This window comes from Crocodylus siamensis, chromosome 2 (genome assembly GCF_052110815.1).
Source record: "Crocodylus siamensis isolate JL-2025a chromosome 2, ASM5211081v1, whole genome shotgun sequence".
NCBI lineage: Eukaryota > Metazoa > Chordata > Crocodylia > Crocodylidae > Crocodylus > Crocodylus siamensis.
The window spans coordinates 74550577-74569983 of NC_143396.1; the positions used below are offsets into that span (position 1 = coordinate 74550577).

At 42.9% G+C, this 19407-nt stretch overlaps 1 protein-coding gene across 6 annotated transcripts in view; it reads left to right on the forward strand.

Annotated features, from left to right (window-relative positions):
* Positions 1 to 19407, forward strand: part of GPM6A (glycoprotein M6A) — a 394708-nt gene that overhangs the window by 281396 nt on the left and 93905 nt on the right. For all 6 annotated transcript variants that reach the window (XM_090036159.1, XM_090036160.1, XM_090036162.1 and 3 more), the window contains one exon: positions 11284 to 11476. In XM_090036159.1, coding sequence (XP_089892285.1) covers positions 11284 to 11476 — 193 coding nt within the window. The remainder of the gene's footprint in view (positions 1 to 11283; positions 11477 to 19407) is intronic.

Genomic DNA, 19407 nt, shown 5'->3' on the forward strand with positions numbered 1-19407 from the left:
AAAATTACCAGCTACCTGTTGATTGGCTCCAAAGAGCTCTAAGCCACTGTCCTCTCTGCCTTTGTTCCATCTCCCAAAGCACGTAGATAGCCATCATGTGGTATGCTAGCCAATCCTGAGAGGTGTCTGTGCAAGCCAGATGGGAGGGAGGGATCCCTGCTTGAGCAGAGATGGGTGAGGTGGGGCGGTGGGGAGCAGGAGGAATCCAGGCAGATCAGGAAGTAATTTTAGCCCATGTCAGATTGGTGAGGACTATGAAGGGTTTTGCCTTCCTCTTTAGCAGGGCACTGGGCCTTCTACCTGGAATCTCTCAAGTATATGTTAACAACCTTTTATAGAAACAGGACATTGGCAGCTGTGGTTCTCCTGCTTTGCCTGTTGCAGGTTAGGTTGTTATGTCTTGTGTTGTGTCAGGGTTGACCATATTCTTACTAAGATTTTAGATTATGGATTTGTAAAGGATGGTTTGGATAGGGATGATCCTGCCTTGGGCAGGGGATTAGACTAGATGACACATGGAGGTCCCTTCCAGCCCTATGATTCCATAGTGGCAGGTGGGGTGGAGGCAGAATGTAGCCTCTGCCCAGCCAGCATTAATCATGACTTAAATAAATTAGAAAGGAAGGATAACTTGCATGGGATAACTTATTCTGGGATAATTCCTAGATGTGTCACCTAATAAATTTTCAGTCCAGGTTGTACAAAGCTTTGGTCCCTGATTTGATTTGGTGAAGATTCGGCCTGATTTGGTGGCCAAATCTCTGAATCTGAATTGAATCGGGAGACCCTTTAATCTCTCCAAATTGAATCAGAACCCTGCGAATCAATTCAGAGAGTTTCGGAAAGATTTGGCGATTCGGATATAGACACAGCTGTCAATGTTTTTTTTACATACCTCAAAGTACCATGAATGCTGAGGTGGAGGGGCTGATGAAGCATCCCGCAGGAGCACAGGGCACTCCCCAGTGCACTTGGCAGTGGACCCGGAAGTGGACTAGAAGCACTTCCGATCCATTTTCAGGTCTGCCGGGGAGTGCACTGGGGGGGATCCCACTTCACCCCTCTGGCTCAGAGACTGGTGCCTCTTGGGTCTGGAGAGGCACCCAATGCCCCTCCCCTCCCCCCCGCAGCTGATTGCTGAGCTGGGGGGCACGGGGGAGCCCTTCCTGTGCTCCTATGGGATACTCCATCTGCCCCAGCATCACAGTGTTCACAAGCCGCACGTGGTACCTTGTGGTATGAAGAAAAAAACATTAAAACCTGTGTCTATATCCAAATTGCTGATTCTCTGAATCAGCATTTAATTTTCAGATCAGATTCAGCCAAATTGAATTGGGGACAGAGATCTGAATCAACAAATTTTATCACTATCCCTGATTTGGGCCGAATCCAAATCCGAATTGAATATGTCCGATTTCACGCACCCCATAGTAAATGATATCCCTGGTGGCTTGTTTGTCTTCCTAAGGTGTCTGAGGCAATAGCAAGTGCTGGAGTACTTCCAGCTGTTGCTATCGTGTGCCATAAACTTGTCTTTTGCATGCTGCCTAGACCATAGGTAGGAGTCCTGATGCTGTTGCCTTTTTTTAGACAATAGTGGCAGTACTAGAACTGGTGTACAGGACAGTTGGCTTCTTTGTGGCAGTGCAAGAAAATATTTGTTTTTAGTTTCTTTGCATAGGTATGTCTGTAGTAGAATTGACAATGCCAAATGTTTGGAAGCCATAAGTCAGGGCACCCTGATTTTTATAAACATTGATTCTTTCTATTTATTCTCTGCTTTTGGAGCTCTTATTTTCTCGCTTCTTTTGTTTTCAAGCTTTTGTTTAAGCTCCCTTTCTCTAGGACACCAGAAGCAGGCAATTTCTTTTTAATTGCCAAATATTTCAAGGCTCCTAATAAAATTGCCAAAAATGGCAGTGGGTTTTTATCAATATTGAAATTAATTTGTTTCCACTATTTTGAGTTCTCCTGCCAAGACAATTCCCTGATATGTTCAATTTCAAGTTGCCTATGATCCTGATTTTTATTTTTGAACTGTCAAAAGCCACTTAATTCATTTATTTCTTTTTTGTTTAAAAATTAATATTTAAACAATTTAAAAACAATAAATAATATTGTTAACGAACAAAGAATATTAATGCAGTGAAACAACTAGGTAGCTTAACATTTTGAATACTGTGTTCCACTTAAAGCTGAGCATTTGTTTGTAAAATGAAGAGAAAGAAATGTCAAGAAACATTTTTAGGATGACTATATAACCTGTTTATTTCCCTGATATCTCATTAGAAAGTCCACATTTTCTAATGTTCTTCTGAGTTTTCATGAATACTTTTTGCTCTTAAGTAGCTGAAAGGTGTGTGAGTCAGTTTGTTTATTCGTATTTCAATATATAATGTATTCCTATTCATTGCAATGAAACCCATTAAATCCATCAAGGATACGTCTGCTGTATTTACAGAGAGGACTGATCTGTAAAATAGGATCCAGATTTGAGACGTATGCCCATGTACTTGGGTGCCTGTTGAATCTGAAATTTGGTTTGACTCACCATACAGATAGGTGACCAGTCACAAAATTGTGATAAAAATTCAGTATACAACTACTTACTTTCAGCAATACCTAAAAATATTGGGAGAGATTGTTCTGAAATGAATATTGATTCAGACACATCTCTTCCCCTTACTTCACTCCAGGTACCGCTGAGTATTTAGAAAAGAATGAAACTGTTCTGAACATTGCTTGCTGGGCTCTGTTGAGTGGAGTTCTTCAAGAGAGCTATATTCTAAGATGACATATACTTGTGGTGGCTAACTTGCAGCACACGTGCCACAGGTAGCATGGGTAACCTATGTGTCTGGCACACAGCAGATTGGTGAGGAGACAGGGAACAGGGTGGCAGATATGGCAGGAAGCAAAGCATGAGGTCTGACAGGGGGTACAGTGTAGGGAGTAGAAAGCAAAGCATTAGATTGGGAAGGGGAAGGAGATTGGAGTAGCCATTGGAGTGAGTATGCAGCTTAATCTGCAGCCAATAAAGTTGTCCTCTGCACTAATGTATGTAACGCAGCCACATGGCTGTCATTACAAAAACTTCCTGCTGTCTCGCACGCAAATTCCTTCTGAAGTGATTTCTTGATGACTTTCTAGCTGTAGACCTGTGTCCCTCATGGTTCACCAAGATTTCTGGGTGTTATTTTCATGAGGTTTGCTCCAAAAGCTTGACCCCTATAGAATTTCACTTTAAAATTGGGGAAACTCAGAAACAATTGAGCATGATTCATTATCTGTGATTTATCTGTGAATTGTGTGAGTTCAGACCCAAAAATGCCATGTGACCAAAATTACAAATTTTGTTACAGAAAAAAATGGCAGACCACATTCTGAAAATGTCTGTGTGTATCCTATGTCATGACAAAAGGTTTGCACAGTTCTAGCCTGCATTTCACTTTATCTTTGTTAGCAAGTACCTGTCCTAAATCAGAGAATAAAACTGAGAAGCCTGTTCAAAATGTTGAAGTGGTAAGTGTTCTTGAAATGAAGCTGTTACCTTTTAGCTTTGCGTATGCATTTTACTGTGGCTTTACAGATTACAATTGGAGTCTCTTAAAGGTTTTAGCTGAGGATTCCTGAGGATAGGAAAAATATTGCGACAAATAGAGACTACTTCCAGATCCTATATGGTGTCCTCATTTTACCTTTTTTCTTACAGTTCTGTTGTTGAGAGGTGTGCTGAATAGTATAGTTATGCCAGTAGCATAACTACAATACTGAGGCCTGATTCCAATTCCAATTTAGAGTACAGTAATTCCATTCCTTTTATGGCATGATTAACTGGTTAATCATGCCATAAGTCTAACATGTGGCAGGGGCCTTAGTGACATGGCAGCTTCAGAGCATTGATTTTTGTTTTGTCACTCTCAGACTTTCTTATACAACCATAGTTTCTAAGATTCTCTTAATTATATCCTCGTGTTTTAATCAGACTTAGCTCGGTTGTGAGTTGCTGTGGTTTGGAATTATAATATTGTTCCATCTCTGATCTTATATTGTTATTAAATAATGCATATCAAATATTTCATAATTTAGAAGGTGAAAGAATCAGACTGAGCCGTCATTGCATTACACCATTTTTTATACTGAAGAAACAGGTTTAGTAATGGTTATTAAAGTCTGGCATCTGATTCATTACTACATTATCTTATTTTTATTCTGATTAGAAAGCTAAGGAAATACAGACTAGGTGAAAGTACTGTAAGGTGGATACCTGACTTGTTGGATCACCATGTTCAATGGCTTTTTGGGAGGAGATATAGAGTAGGTTTCCCCAGGGGTCTGTCCTGGATCCAGTATTGTTCAACATCATCATTAATAATTTGGATGATGGGGTTGAGTGCACATTTAGTAAATTTGATGTAATGACCTAGTTGGGTGGCGTTGTAGACACTCTGGATGGTAGGGGTATGATCCAGAATGATTTGGATAGGCTGGAAAAATGGTCCACAAACAACCAGATGAAATTCAACAAAATAAGTGCCAAGTTCTGCACTTGAGATGGAATAATGCATGTATAAATACAGCCAGGGGAATGATTGTCTAGGTTGTGGTACTGCAGGGAAAGACCTGGGAGTTACAGTGGAACATTAACTGAATATGAGCCAACAGTGTGCTCTTGCTGAAAAAAAGTCTACAGCATACTGAGCTCTATTAACAGGAGTGTTGCTTGGAAATCAAAGGAAGAGATCCTTCTGCTCAGTTTGGTACTGGTGAGGCCTTGCCTGAGTACTGTATGCAGTTTTGCACCCCATACTTCAAGAAAGATGTGGACAGATTGGATAGAATCCAGTGGAAGGTGACAAAAGTGATTACAGACTTAGGTAGTGTGATTTATACGGCAAGGCCGGAATAATTAATATTATTTGTTGTGGAGAAGAGCAGACTGAGGGGATATTTGAAAAGTCTTCAAGTATCTCTAGGGTGATTATAGAGAAGAAACAGAGAGGCCTTTTCTGTGGCTATAGGGGATAGGACTAGGAACAATGGCCTCAAGTTACAGCAGAGGAAATATAGGTTGGAGAATAGAGAGCGGTTTCTGAGGGACAGACATTCAAAGAGCCTGAACCTGAATTGATTCAGTCTTTCCAGCTGAGTCTAACCTGGCTAGGCTGAACTGGCTTGTAGTCATACAGACATTTCCTCTGGACTGAAGAAATGCAGGCACATGCCTGCAGTGGCTTAGGCTAGAAGCTGGGGGTGCTAGGGCAGCCCTCCTTTCCCTTCTAAATTGCTGAGCTGAAGGGGGACATGGGCAGGCCCCAGCAGGAGGCTCTGATTAGGGAGGGGTTCCTCTCTCTTGTTGCTTGCTCCTGACCAGGGATGGAGCTGGGAGGGAGCCAGCATGGGAGTTGATAACAGAGCATTTAGCATCTCATCAAGAAAACAAAAGCCTCTCATTAATTTAAGCTCTTCTTAAACAACTTTTCCCAAGGAAGGAACATTACCAGCTGACCTGTTGACTAGCTCCAAAAAGTCATAAGCAGGCACTGTCCTGTCTGCCTTATATAGATAGCATAGCTTCAGTCCATGCTGTGGGAGACGGGAGGGGGGAACCCCTGCTCTGGGAGCAGGGAGTGGTGAGGTGGGCGGGGGGGGGTGGGCAGAAGGAAGCCAGGCAGACACTGCTGTACCTGCCGTCCCTGCTGGAGTTCCAGCCAGGGAACAGAGGGGTGGGGCCAGCCATGCTCTGGAGTAGAGAGCCCTGCCCAGGGCTACAAAGCATCTGGGATGCTGGAGGACTCTGGTTTAAGTTAAACCAGGCAGGAGTCTGGGACAGACATTGCATAAACTGGTTTGACCCAAATCAGTTAAGTCTGATATTACATTCAACCGGGCTTATCTCAAACTGGTTTCAGCCATTTTCAAACTGGTTTTATGCACTCATCGTTTGTTCTGTTACAGGTTTAAACCAGTTTCTGATCACTTAAGCCAGTTTATATGTAATGACTGTCCCTAGCCTTTGAAGTCTCAAAGGTTAAGTACTGGAGCAAAGCTACTTAGAGAAGTTGTGAAATCTTCATCCCTAGACATTTTCAAGAGCAACTATGGCAAATACTTGCTGGGATGGTTTAGTCGGGGATGATCCTGATTTGAGCAGGGGGCTGGATTAGACTTCAGAAGGCCCCTTCCAGCCCTACTTTCCTGTGATCCTGTGCTTCTATAACTCCACCAGATTTTCTCATGAGGTAAGTAGCAAGCAAGATTCTAGTATCAGGCACTGTATTTCTAGAGAATATAGGGCTTGTATGGCATCTAAATCTGTTGCAAATACTATGTCATAAAGGGTATTTTTTTCAATCTATTTTTAAATTATTTATTCCAAAGCTCACTGTTTCTCTTTCTAAATTGGTGAGTGCTAAATTTCTGTCTTGATACAATTCTGGTTTATTGAAAGTGCCCCGAAGTGCCTAGAAGGCCTGAGGAAATTGAATGCATTAGGTGCAGAGAAGATTGCCTGTTGTTCTGAGCATTTACTAATAGGACACCTGTTTCACTTACCATTCCCAATTTAAGCAATCAAGGAATAGTTCCAACTAGCTCATATACTGAATCTTTCTACAGTGCATCTAACAAATATTGCTGGCATTTGCGATCTACTTAAATTGTATACAAATATGCACAAGATCTTGTGCAGCCCTGTGGACAGAGCTCCCATTGATTCTAATGATAGGTTGTAAGGTTGTCACTTATTAGATCAAAATGTTGTCAGGTGTTAGATATAGGAGCTAGGCATGGAAATTAGTTCTGAATTTATTAAATGTTATTCTGCTTCAATGCCCCCGCTCCCCCTACAATTCTTACTCTACCTACATATCTATTGCTGTCTTTTCTGGACATATTTCTCTGCTCTTTATTCATTAATTGTGCTGGCATCAACATGTCATCCACTTCCACAGGTGTCTCTGCTTTCTTCTTTTACACTATTCCATGTTCATGGATTACTCTTCTTTAACTGGCCAACAACACTGCCAACCAGTTGGGGCCCACTTGTTACATAATGCTGTGATTTAGTGGTGTCCAGTTTTTTTGCCCTGCAAGATGGGTGGTGCCAGGTTGGTCTTCAGGATGGATCCTGAAGTGGTGCTCACCCAGCAAGGGCCAAATCCAGCAGACATGGTTGGGACCTGGGCCTTCTGCATGGAGCCAGCCTGGCTGAAGCCCAATTTGACCATGTCAAGCTGAGGCCTGGTCTGGCTTTACAGCAGTGGCCCTGCTGGGACCTGATCTGGCTGCACAGGCCTTGGAAACCTGATGGCAGAGGACAAGTGTCAGTGTTAATTGACACCAGTCCAGTGCCACCAAATTTCCAGATATGTGGGGAGCCCCATGGTCTGAATGATATATCTCCTCCTGCTGGATCTAGCCTGCAGACTGGGACTTGAGCACCCCTGCTGTGATTAATATAGTAAGGTATAACTGAGAGAGGTAGATAGCTATGTTAGTCTGAAGACAGGCTGAAGGCAAGGCAGAATGACACCTTACAGATTAATAGCGAGAGGCATGAGCTTTTGTAGGAAATAGGTCACTTGGTGAGAGTCTACAAATGTGATTTAAAAAATAAAAGCTTCATTCTCTTGTTTGATATATATCTTTGCCATTCCCTTCTTTATTTTGTGTGTCTTGCCTTTGTTATCCTGCAGAATTTCCAGAAAGGTGCCTATACCTATCTTTCTATTTGTATTCCTGGTTATACTGGGTAGCTGGTTAAAGTTGTCATAAAAAGTAATAGTAATCTAATAATCTTATTGGGAAAAAGTCAGTTGGTCACTCATATTCATATTATACCACTGAGCAGCCAATGGAAATTACTTGTCTTCCTCACTGACAGTGGGGTACTTGCACCAGAGGGAGATACTTACTGTTGTGGCTTGAGAAGAATGTCTGAGATGGTTTGTAGGGTTTTTTGGCAAACCAATGTATAATGCCCGTACAGAAGAACTACCTAGCAAATAAATAACCCATGCGTGGTGCAGGTGGATAAAGTATAGTTGATAAAATATACGGTGACATTTTTTAGTATGTGACTTAAGTATACTAATGTGATTGATTGTTTTCTGTGTTATGTTGATGCCAGAATTTACTCTTGCAAGGAGACAAGATAGCTATACCTTATTTGTCTGTATCTTTTTTTTCTTTGGTAGCAGAAATCAGTAGGACTTCGTCCTAATTATAAAGCCCGTTTAAGGATTTGCAGTTCAGTTAATTTGGTGTTTAGTATATTTGAATTTGCCATTTTCTACTTAATGGTAATCAAATTCTGCTTTTGATGACCTCTGTGTTATTATGAGACTTGTGAAAAGTTTGTTGTGGGAGGGAATTTTTCATGTTTATGATATGCAGTTTGTAATGTAAAAAGCATTAACCATTCAAAGTGTTTCTTCTTTAAACACAGTGGTTGAACTTTATTTCTATAATATAGTATCGTTGCTGTATTTGTTGGAGTTGCTCCGATAACACTGGTATTTCATTACTGCTAGATACTCAATTCACTTTTCAAATAGTAACTTCCAGTATACATGTTTACAGAATATTTTGAAAACAATGATTTCCTAGTGTATTGTACTGTAGTGTAATGGATTCCTTCAAAACTGATATACAACATGATTAGAAGTCTTTGACTAAGTATATCTTATTAAGTATATTGTATTATGGAAATTTCTACAAGCACTGAAAACACACACACGCGCACGCACACATATAGAGGCACGCGCACAAATACAAGATGAAATCTTGGTACCAAGGAAGTTAGTATCAATATTTTCATTTAATTCAGTAAGCCCAAAATTTGACCCACAGTGTACACCAAAGAGCTTATGATCATATTAAGTTATTTCAGTTTTCCAGCACAAAGATGTCCTAAAGCTTGTAAATAGAATTGTTGAGACATTCTTGTCGCACAAGGGACTAATTTAGTAACATAAAACTACTATCATCCCACCCCACTTTTTTGTTTGCACAGAATATATCTGGGGAGCATGTCTGGGCCATTCCCACAACACGATACCCCAGCTGTCAAAAATGTGGGCTGTTGGCAGTTCACACAGTTGGCATCAGACTTGGAGATTTTGTCTGTGCTGGTGAACCAGCTCAATTCTGAGCTAATCAAGGATTGACAGACCACAAAGATGACCTGTAGTTACCTCTCTACTCTTTTCTGATCTTGCACCAGGTGCAGCTTATTCAGAATAAAGAACCTGGTTACAGATGTGCTTCTTCATTTTCATTTTATTTTGTTTAGTGATAACATCAGGGTTGGCAAACGATGGGCTGCAACTTGCCACCTGACTGCCACTGGAGCACTGAACTCTGTCCCAGCTGTCTCTGCTGTACATGTACAGCTGCTTTTTCACCCCCTGCACCACTTCCCCTTCCAAGGCAGCCTCTGCCAAAAAAGTGCAGCATCTAAACATGTGGCAAGTGACAATTTGGACCAGCTAATTTGATGATGAAAGTAAACAGAGACTACAAGTGGGAGGAAAGAGATCATCAAGGCTAGGGACAGACGTTACACATACACTGGTTTAAGTGATCAGAAACTAGTTTAAACCTGTAACAGAACAGATGTTCAGTGCACATAAACCAGTTTGAAAATGGCTGAAACCAGTTTGAGATAAACCTGGTTGAATGTAGTATCAGAGTTAAGTGATTTGGGTCAAACTGGTTTATGCAATGTCTGTCCCAGACCTTTTGCTGGTTTAGGATAGATCGGACTCCCCCCAGTATCCTGACATGCTCTCTGGGCTGGGTGGAGCTCTCTGCTCCACAGTAGAGCTGGTCCCTCCCCTCTGCTCCCTGGCTGCAGCTCCAGAGATTTCAGGCTGCTGTCCCCCCACCCCCTCACCACTCCTTGCTAAGCAGCCCCCCCTCCCTTCTGCCTTGCTGAGGAGGTGTTTGTGTATTAGCTAGCAGACCACATGCTGGCTATGGTCCCTTCTGAGTCAACAGGCAGAATCAACAGGTAGCTGGTAATGTGCCTCTGTGATTAATATATATGATTAATATCTCCTGAGAGAGGTAGATAGCCATATTAGTTTGAAGGCAGGCTCAAGGGCAGGGCAGAATGACACCTTCTAAATTAATTCAGAGAGGCATGAGCTTTTGTAGGAAACAGGGGTGATAATGGGGTGACAAAAACTGAGTTAGGGGTGATAAACACGGTTATTAATTCCCTGCTGTGCTAATCAGAGCATCCTGCCAGGGTCTGGCCCATTCCCGCCCTCAGCTCAGTGCTGTGGAAGAGCCAGAACGCTGCTCTAGCTCCCTTCGGCTTGTAGCCTGAGCCACTACAGGCATGTGCCTGCTTTTTTGGGATGTTTGTCTGGTTACAAAACCGATTTAGCTTAGCCAGGTTAGGCTAACCTGCAAATATTGAATCCATTCAGGCTCAGGCTTTTTGAATGACTGCTCCTAGCCCAGATCATGCAGAAGAGGGATGGATGGAGCAGCGGTAGGGAGTCAGCTCGCTGTCAGTAAAATGTGGAAAGTGGGCTGGATGGGACCACAAGGTGACAGCAGGGGATGAACATGCTATTAGTAAAATATGGATTGGACTAGACCTTGACCGGTCAGATCCGGTGTCTTTGAATGCTGGATTCAGCCTGTTAGCTGTTCGTCATCAACCCCCATCTTAAATATGGAATTTTTTATTTGTTCCCTGCAGTGATTACTGCAGGATGTCTTTGCCATGTAAGAAATTCTTTAACTTTTTTTAGAACTATTTTAAATTGCTTACAGCTATTTAAATAAAAGAAAAGAAATTAATACCAAGATGGGTGTTTTTGCATAAAAAAGGAATGACATCTGGGAGAGTGATTAGAGTAAAAAGTTCTGGCCACCTGGCAGATAATGTATGATCAAGATTTTCACTTGTTTCATCTTAATCCAGCAAGGCAGTCACCAGTCTTGTCTATAATACTGGTTCTTGGCTCATTCACACTATTAGAGTCCTTTTAACCATCAGGGTTGTGGGTATTTAGAAAACATAAGCACTGAATTAACCCCTTTCTATTACAGAGTTCTTCCCAGTCTGAGGACAGTGACAGGTGTAGGAAAGACTGTAATATTGATGCTCAACAAACTCTTTCCTTGGCCTGTGGTCTCAATATCCAGAAATGCATTTGTAATATCCCCGAATGCAAATATTGCCCCAAAACAAAAGAGATGCTTTTACTTTGAAGACAGATCAATACCAAAATGTGTTAAAATATTCTCTTCTATCTTATTCAGGGTGCTTTGAATGCTGTATCAAATGCTTGGGGGGGATTCCCTATGCCTCGCTGATTGCCACCATCCTGCTGTATGCTGGTGTCGCACTGTTCTGTGGCTGTGGACATGAAGCACTTTCAGGAACTGTCAACATTCTGCAAACCTACTTTGAGATGGCAAGAGCTGCTGGGGATGTTATTGATGTCTTTACCATGTAAGTCATTATTTAACCTTTTCTCTGTTTTTGATTTCTGAATATTTTGTATAGGGAGATGGATTAGATTCATGACAATCTGCTGCAATAAAAAATAAAGGAAGAATAACCTTCTGTATATATAATTATATTAGATAAGTATAACAACTGAAATTCTGTAAATGCTAATATTTTTTTCCATTCTGCCATTCATTTCTAGTACTCCATGGTATCTTAGTAATTGGATACTAATAATTGTATAATCCATTGATTCATTGATGTATTTTGTGAACTTTGTGGACTATCCTTATTCCTTTTAATAATTTAATTAAGTGATGTAAAATATACCATATAACATACAAATATGCTTTTTTAATTAAAACTTTGTAAATGCAAATCACAGGAACTTAATTACCTTAAGGTAAAAAAGGATAGGGATTTACCATGTGCCTGCTGCTTTCACTGAAGGCTAAGCTACTGTGGTTTAGCTTTCACCAACTTTGGAATATGAGTATGCATGTAGTCAATTACCCTAGAGTAACTAACTGTGGTAAAGCCTTACTTCCTTTTAGTTCGGGATAAATGGTTTGCCTGTATGTGTAGTTTTGTTTTGCATTTGTAATTACATTTCATACCTTAGAAGCATATTTTTCATGTGGTCACAAATGAATGAAAAATAAAGGTAAGCATCAATAATGTCCAGCTCTTCTAGAAAAAATGTTGAACAGTGCAAAAATCATACCTCTAATGTAAGCAAAGGGAAAACTGAACAATCCAAATAATGGTTTTGATGCTACTCTTGTCAGCTTCAAGCACTCACAGCATTTAGGTCTGGCCTTCCCTAATCAACATATTGGCTTAAAATTATGACATTGTTTAAAATACAAATGCAGGATTCCTTTTTATTTGCTTTTTCGTTTCTGAGCAGGCCTCCTTCTCCAACCTATGGATATTCGACTGGGAAAAACTTGTGGAATGGTGTGATTCTGAGTAGCATTCAGCTTCATTTCTGTGTCATCTGCTTTCCTTGAATGGGACAGCTTCCTGCCAACATAACGTAGTAGGCAGTGGCAGAAAAGTCTTGGCAAGGTGCAGTTAGAAGAGATTGAAGCATGGATCAGGGAGACGAGGGTGGAGGGAGGGGCTTCTGAAATCTGGAGCTTTGGATTTTTTTTTGATCCTTGGGATGTAAAAACCCATACCACTTACTTCTTCCTCAAGTCCACAAGCCTGTGCACAGTTCCTTTTGTTAAGCATATCTACCTCATCAGAGGTGCCATGGGTCTAATAGAATATCCTACTGAAATAAAATGACACATGTTTATGGTGACTCCTCTCCTCTTCCTTTCTCACAAATACATCCTGTTTGGTATTTCAGTGCAAGTTTTCCATTGCTGCACATGTACTGAGCTGAAGCTGAAATATCCTGTTCTTCATTCCAGGGAGTATTAGGTTTTCACAGTGAAACAAAGCAGTTCATTCACTATCGTACAAGAAGTGACAAAGCTAGGAGTATATTTCAGGTCTTCTGACTTTCACAGAGTTGTACCATTGCTTCTAGGTCATACATGTTTCCTTTGTGTGCAGGGATTTTCATATAATGAATGCTAGTCAATTGTTTGCTAGATTAGCCACCTGTATGCCACATCCAGAGGGTTGAGCTGCTTGAGCTGAACATCCTGTACTACTGCTTATAGTGCTTCTGGGAAACGTGGCTTTTTGCTATCTTTATTCTTTTTGGCCTAGCATAAAGAATTATGTATCTTACTTGACTTCACAGCTAGGGTTCAGTGTTATGGCTGAATGAAAGATCAGTCATTTTATTAGGCTCTAACACATTTTATTAGTCTCTAGAAACCCATTAGCAAAGAACTGTAGTAAATCGATGCTTTCACTTCTTAGCAAGTTTTCCAGATTTTCTCTGTCAGAATCTTAAGTGACACTCTCCGTCAATGCAGATAATTGATTGGAAATGATAGAGCAGCAATAAAGACGAATTGAATTGTTTTTTTGAAATACAAGTATTATCCTAAGCTGGAGTTCTTTGCCGCACAGCAATGCACATATAGATGCTGGCAGCACTGGCTGAGACACAAAGGTGCTTCAGTGTAGGGTCTGCCTGCCTGCTAGCCCTGCACTGAAGCACCCTCATGCCCCAGTCAGCCCCTTGGTAGCACCTTGAGCCAGGTCCAAGCAGCCCTGGGCTGGCAAGCTGATCCCCTGAACCCCTTGCCAGGCACGCCTGCTCTGACCCAGCTTAACATGCTTCACTCTCGGGTGCACATGTAAATGTAGTGCCCGGGAGCAATAAACTCCAACAAAATATATGATGAAGTTTATTGTTTTGCATGAATTGCACATGTAGAGGTGCCTACAGTCATTGCTTTAAATCATGAAAGTCATTCTTAATAAACAGGGAAGTTTTAAAACCAATTTTTAGTCTGTGGTAAATACCAATTTTTGCCAGGACCAACTGAATTGCTTTGTTTTTCTGGATGACCTTTGTGGCACTTCATTTCAAGTTGGCTCAAATGTCTTCAACATTAACTTCATCTCTCTCCTGGGGCTATCTCCAAATAGTTATTTTTGGAAGTCCAACAAATGCTAAAAGGGAACAGTTACAGGGAGAAGCAGAAGGTAGCTAGAAACATCTTCAGGGGATTAACAGAAAAACAATCAACTATGTGGACATTTTAATGACAAATGGGGGATTCACTGTGTTGAGGGGCAAAGGGATTATTTCAGTCCCATGAGACTTAAAGAGATTACAACAAAATAAAAAATCATTAATTTCTCCAGAAAATTGACCCAAGGATATTTTAGGCATGACAAATTAATAGCCTTTGCTGTCCAATTTGTCATTTTAACAGTATCGTAATTGAAATGGAAGATTCAGCATGAGGTAATGTGATAGCCAAGCATCCTCTTAATAACTGCATTATTATATCAAAATACGTAGTATATCATATGAATGGCATTAACAGGTTGTCCAAAACTATGCCCATTTATTTAGCCATTGAATTTTATAGGAATCCAGTTGGTCTCAATAGAGGCTGATTAAGCTTATCATCTGAACTCTTTAATCTAGATTTTTTTGCCCTCTATGTTGGGTGAGGGCAGCTTCCTCGAGAAGTGTATTTTCAGATACTTCTCTAGTCCTTTATTTCTAAGAATGGGTAGTATCTTTTATCAGTTATTTTTTAAAATAATATATGGAAGGACAATTAGGAAGATCTGGTCATGCCACATAGATATTTCTTAGTTTCAGCATAGTGAAATGAGAAAATAAAATTCTTGTTGCCAAGTGAAGCTTTGGTTCTCAGAAAATAATAATATTGCCATGGGGCAAAATCCCTATATCATCAAAATCAGTGGGGGTCTAGTCTATACATTCAGGAAAATGGTATCTGATGGGAAACTGTAAATAAGCATTTTACCTGTTTGCTTTGTTTCAAAATCATTGGAATTTTATTTACAGTCACCCAGCCAGCATATTTAGATGTTGGGAGAAAAGCTTTTGAGATATCATACCAGCATGATCAATTGCCTTGCATGCAGTTTTCTGTCTAAACACATAATTGCTCCTGTGAAGAACATCCATGTCAAAAAGTTTCTGGCCCTTTAAGTAAAATAGTTTTTACTTCTGTGGAATAGAGCAAATGCTACTTGACTTGTCCTAAATAGATGGTGGAGAAAGTGCTTGCTTGTTAACTTCCCAATACTAAAGTTGAAAGGCTACAGAAGACCAGGAGCAAGAGAGCAATGGAGGAGTTTTCCAGATATGTGCTTTTGTTTTGGGGTATTTGTTTTCATCCTCTGAGCTGCAAAATTGGAACTAGAGGACCAGGAAAGGCTTGGGGCTGGGGGAATCAGTGGAGTGGCTTACTGTCAAATTTGTATTATCTGAACAAGTGGCTCCAAAGGGTGCAACACTTGGGCTAGGGATGGACGTTACATATAAACTAGTTTAAGTGATCAGGAACTGGTTTAAACCTGTAACAGAACAGATAGTCAGGGCACATAAACCAGTTTTAAATGGCTGAAACCAGTTTGAGATAAAGGTGGTTGAAAGTTGTATCAGACTCAACTGATTTGGGTCAAACCAGTTTATGCAACATCTGTTGCAGACCCCTTGCTGGTTTAAGATAAATCAGACTTCCCCAACATCCTGACATGCTCTTTGGGCTGAGACTCTGCTCCATGGCAGGGCTGGCCCCTCCCCTCTGCTCCCTGGCTGCAGCTCCGGCAGGGACTGCAGACTGATCAGCCCCTTCTCCTCCCCACTCCCTGCTAAGCAGGAATTCCCTTCTCCCCCCTGACTTTCTGAGGACGTGTCTATGAATTAGCCAGCAGATCACATACTGGCTTCAGCCAGTGCTGAATCAACAAGTAGAATCAACAGGTATCTGGTAATGTCCCTCTGTTGTTTTCTTAATGGGGTGATAAACACTGAGTTAGGGGCAGGGATCTAGGTTTTCTGTTTCTCACAGAAAAATGGAGAAAACCACAGATCCCCTGTTTTTATTGGAGAAAACATGGATTTCTCTTTTTAGAAGAGAAATCCACAGATTCTCTTCTTTTGCAGGCTGGCACAGCTTCAGACTGGAAAAGCTGATTGCAGAAAGGGTGGGAAACCCCTTGCCTTGCCCAGATGGGGAGGGAGAGGGGGAAGGGCAGGGCCTGAGCTTCTGAGTCAGTCAAGGCTGGGCTCAGGCTCAGAGTCACCCTTTGCCCCTGGATCCTAGATGTAAATGGGGCTTGGGGGATGTGGGGCAGGGCTGGGGAAGATGGTTGGGGGCTGAGAAAGCAGAAGGTGCTGCCAGACCCAGGTGGTACACCACAGCTGGGAGCAGGGCCAGGGGGTAAGGGCAGAGGTGTCCCTCTGCCAGGGGGGGCTTTGTGGGCAAGCGATGCAGGGCAATGTGGTGGGGCCAACCATGTGCGGACCACACACATGCTGCCTGGCTGCCTGCCCCGGGGAGGGGGAGGAGGAGGCTTCTATGTGCTTAACTGCACAGAGGTGGTGAGGGATGGTGGCTGGAGGGGCTGGGGGGGCTCGCACATGGTGGCCGCTACCGCTTACCTAGAGGGCCATGTCAGTGGTGACGGGTGCTGCCTGCAAAACCTCTCCATGCTGCTGCAGAGCCATGCCCAGATCTGTGTGGCAGCAGTGGCAGTGTGGTGGTGGCTGAGTGGCACACAGCCATCCCCACCGCTATCCTGTGCCACGGCCATGGCTGCCATCACACTGCTGCTGCTGCTGTGTGGCTGCCTCCACAGCTCCAAGCAAGGCTCCGTGGTGGCAGCCGGAGGTTTTGTATGCAATGGCCATCACCACTGGCAAGCAGTGAGGGCCTCTGCATACAAAACCTCCCACTGCCACTGTGGAGCTGTGTGGCTGGCCATATGGCAGCACTGGCAGCGGCAGTGTAGTGGCGGCCATGGCCACGGTGCAGGATGGTGGGGGAGATGGCTGAATGCCTCCCGGTTGTCACCACACTGCCATTGCCACCCTGCTCCCAGCCACAGAGCTCTGGGCACAGCACTGTGGCAGCGCAGGGAGGTTTTGTAGGCAGTGGCTGTCACGGCTGACACGGTCCTACAGGTAAGCAGCAGTGGCTGCCATATGCACGCCCCCTCCACCCCGCAGCCATCATCCCTCGCTGCCGCTGCAGAGCTGGCCACAGAGCTGTGCAGCTGGCCACATGCAAGCTTCCTCCCCTCCCTCCCCTGGGCGAGCAGCCGGGTGGCATGTGTGCAGCCCATGCATGGTGGGCATCACCATGCTGTGCCCTGCATCGTTTGCCTGCAGAGCCCCCCTATGGAGGGGCACCCCTGCCCTCACCTCCTGGCCCTGCTCCCAGCTGTGGTGTGCTGTCTGCAGCTGGCAGCACCCCCCTCTCCTTCAGCCCCCAACCACCTTCCCCAGTCCTGCCCCACAGCCCCCAAACCCCACTTACCTCTAGAATCCAGGGGAGAAGGACATGGCTCCACAGTGAAAGCACTTGCCCAGAAAGCCCCCCCCCAGCCTGCATGCAGCCAACAGCACCCCGCAATACCACAGAGCTGTGCAGCTGGGTGTGGGGCATAAGCAGTGGTGCAGTGGCAGCTGCTGCATGCAAGCCCCTTGCTAGACCCCCCTGGCCGGATGGCACATATGTGGCCTGCACACGGTGGTGGCCACTGCACTACCGGTGCCACGCTCTGTGCCACTTGCCCACAAAGCCATGCAGATGGCGATGGGATGGTAACACAGTGTGCAGTGACAGAGTTGCAGTGGTGGCTTCTGTGTGCAAACCCTCTGTCAGGCTGGCCAGCACGTGTGGCCCACAGAGTGGCACCCCTGCCTTCACCCCCTAGCCCTGCTCCTGGGAGTGGGCACAGGGGCGCACTCCCCCCGTTCTTGACCTACCCCCCAGCACCTTCCCTTTCCCCCGCCCTGCCCCATCCCTTTCCCCCATACACACTTACTTGCTGGGGTGGGTGTCATTGTCTGTATCTGATAAACACTTATCAAGTCCCTGCTGCACTGGTCAGAGTATTCTGCCTGTGCCTGGTAACACCCCCACTCAGCATAGTGCTGTAAAAGGGAAGGGAGGGCTGCTCTAGTGCCCCCTGGCTTCTAGTTTAAGCCACTGCAGGCATGTGCCTGCATTTCTGGGATTTCTGGTCAGTTACAAACCAATTTAGCCTAAGCAGGTTAGAGTAACCTGCAAAGATTGGATCAGTTCAGGCTCAGGGATTCTGAATGTCTGTCCCTAGCCTTGAACAGCTCCTTCGAGAAGCAGAGAAGATTTTCAGTGAATGGGGCTGGTGGAAAAGGGACAAAAAGTCGTGGAAGTGACAGAGGATGCCAGAACTAGAGATGTTTGTGTTGGTGTACAGTATTAGAGAGATTTTAAGGAGTATGAATAAATATAAAGGAGGACACTGCACAATAAAACCACCCTTCTTCAGGGAGCCAATATTTGTTGTTGCATTATTTCAAGAAAAAGTTGAATAGTTATTGTTCCAACTGCAATATAAACTGAGAAAGCTATAACTCATGTAACTTTATTGTTAACTCAGATGGGAAAAACCTGGTTAGTAAAGATTCTTTCAAGGTGCAAAATGGAAAGATCTGTAGAGATTTTGCAACTAAGTTAGGAATATTTATAGACTAAATTTGCAAATCGCCTTTGCAAAGGGTAGCTCACTGTGGTTTAAGCCTTGCAGTTCTTAATGATTTACCTTAGTGCAAAAATTTCCCTTTATTTTGACTGCTAACAGTTCAGTTAGGCCTCCAGGCAAGATTTGCTTGCTAAAGGATGTAGGAAAATGATTGAGTTGCGGTATTGATGGCACATCATACTTAATATACACTTTACTGAGACTATTCTATGTTTGATTTTTTGGCTGGGAGAGAGCACAAGGCGGTACTGTTAATAACATCCACATGTTGGACTAATTTGTACTTATCATAAAATGTATTTTTGTGCTTCCATTATAAATCTTTCTCAAAATCAATTGGACCTCAATCTCTGCATGTAGATGTTACAGGTAAGGCAATATATAAATGCTGACAGAGAAATAAGTTTGTCCTACAGATCTGAATAAGGAGATTTCCCTGGCTCATATTTGTATAAATCATTTGGAAAAAAATATTTGGCAACTTCCCTTCCTATAACTGAATCTCTCTGCATTCCATTAAATAGTTTTCCTGAACTGATATGATAGACTAACTAACTTTTCCTTCTTCAAAATTTTTCTCTATACACATGCAGCTGGTATCTTATTTATAATACTTAAGAAATATACCAATTTGTCAGGTATTGGTTTTGCTTTGTATGTCATTTTGTATATGACTTCTGTTTGGCCCTATTTCTTTAAATCTGCACTGTTATACATCTTGCACCAATGCAAACCCCTAAGGCTTCACCGGCTAGCCAAGTGGGTATAAGGTTCTGCCTACA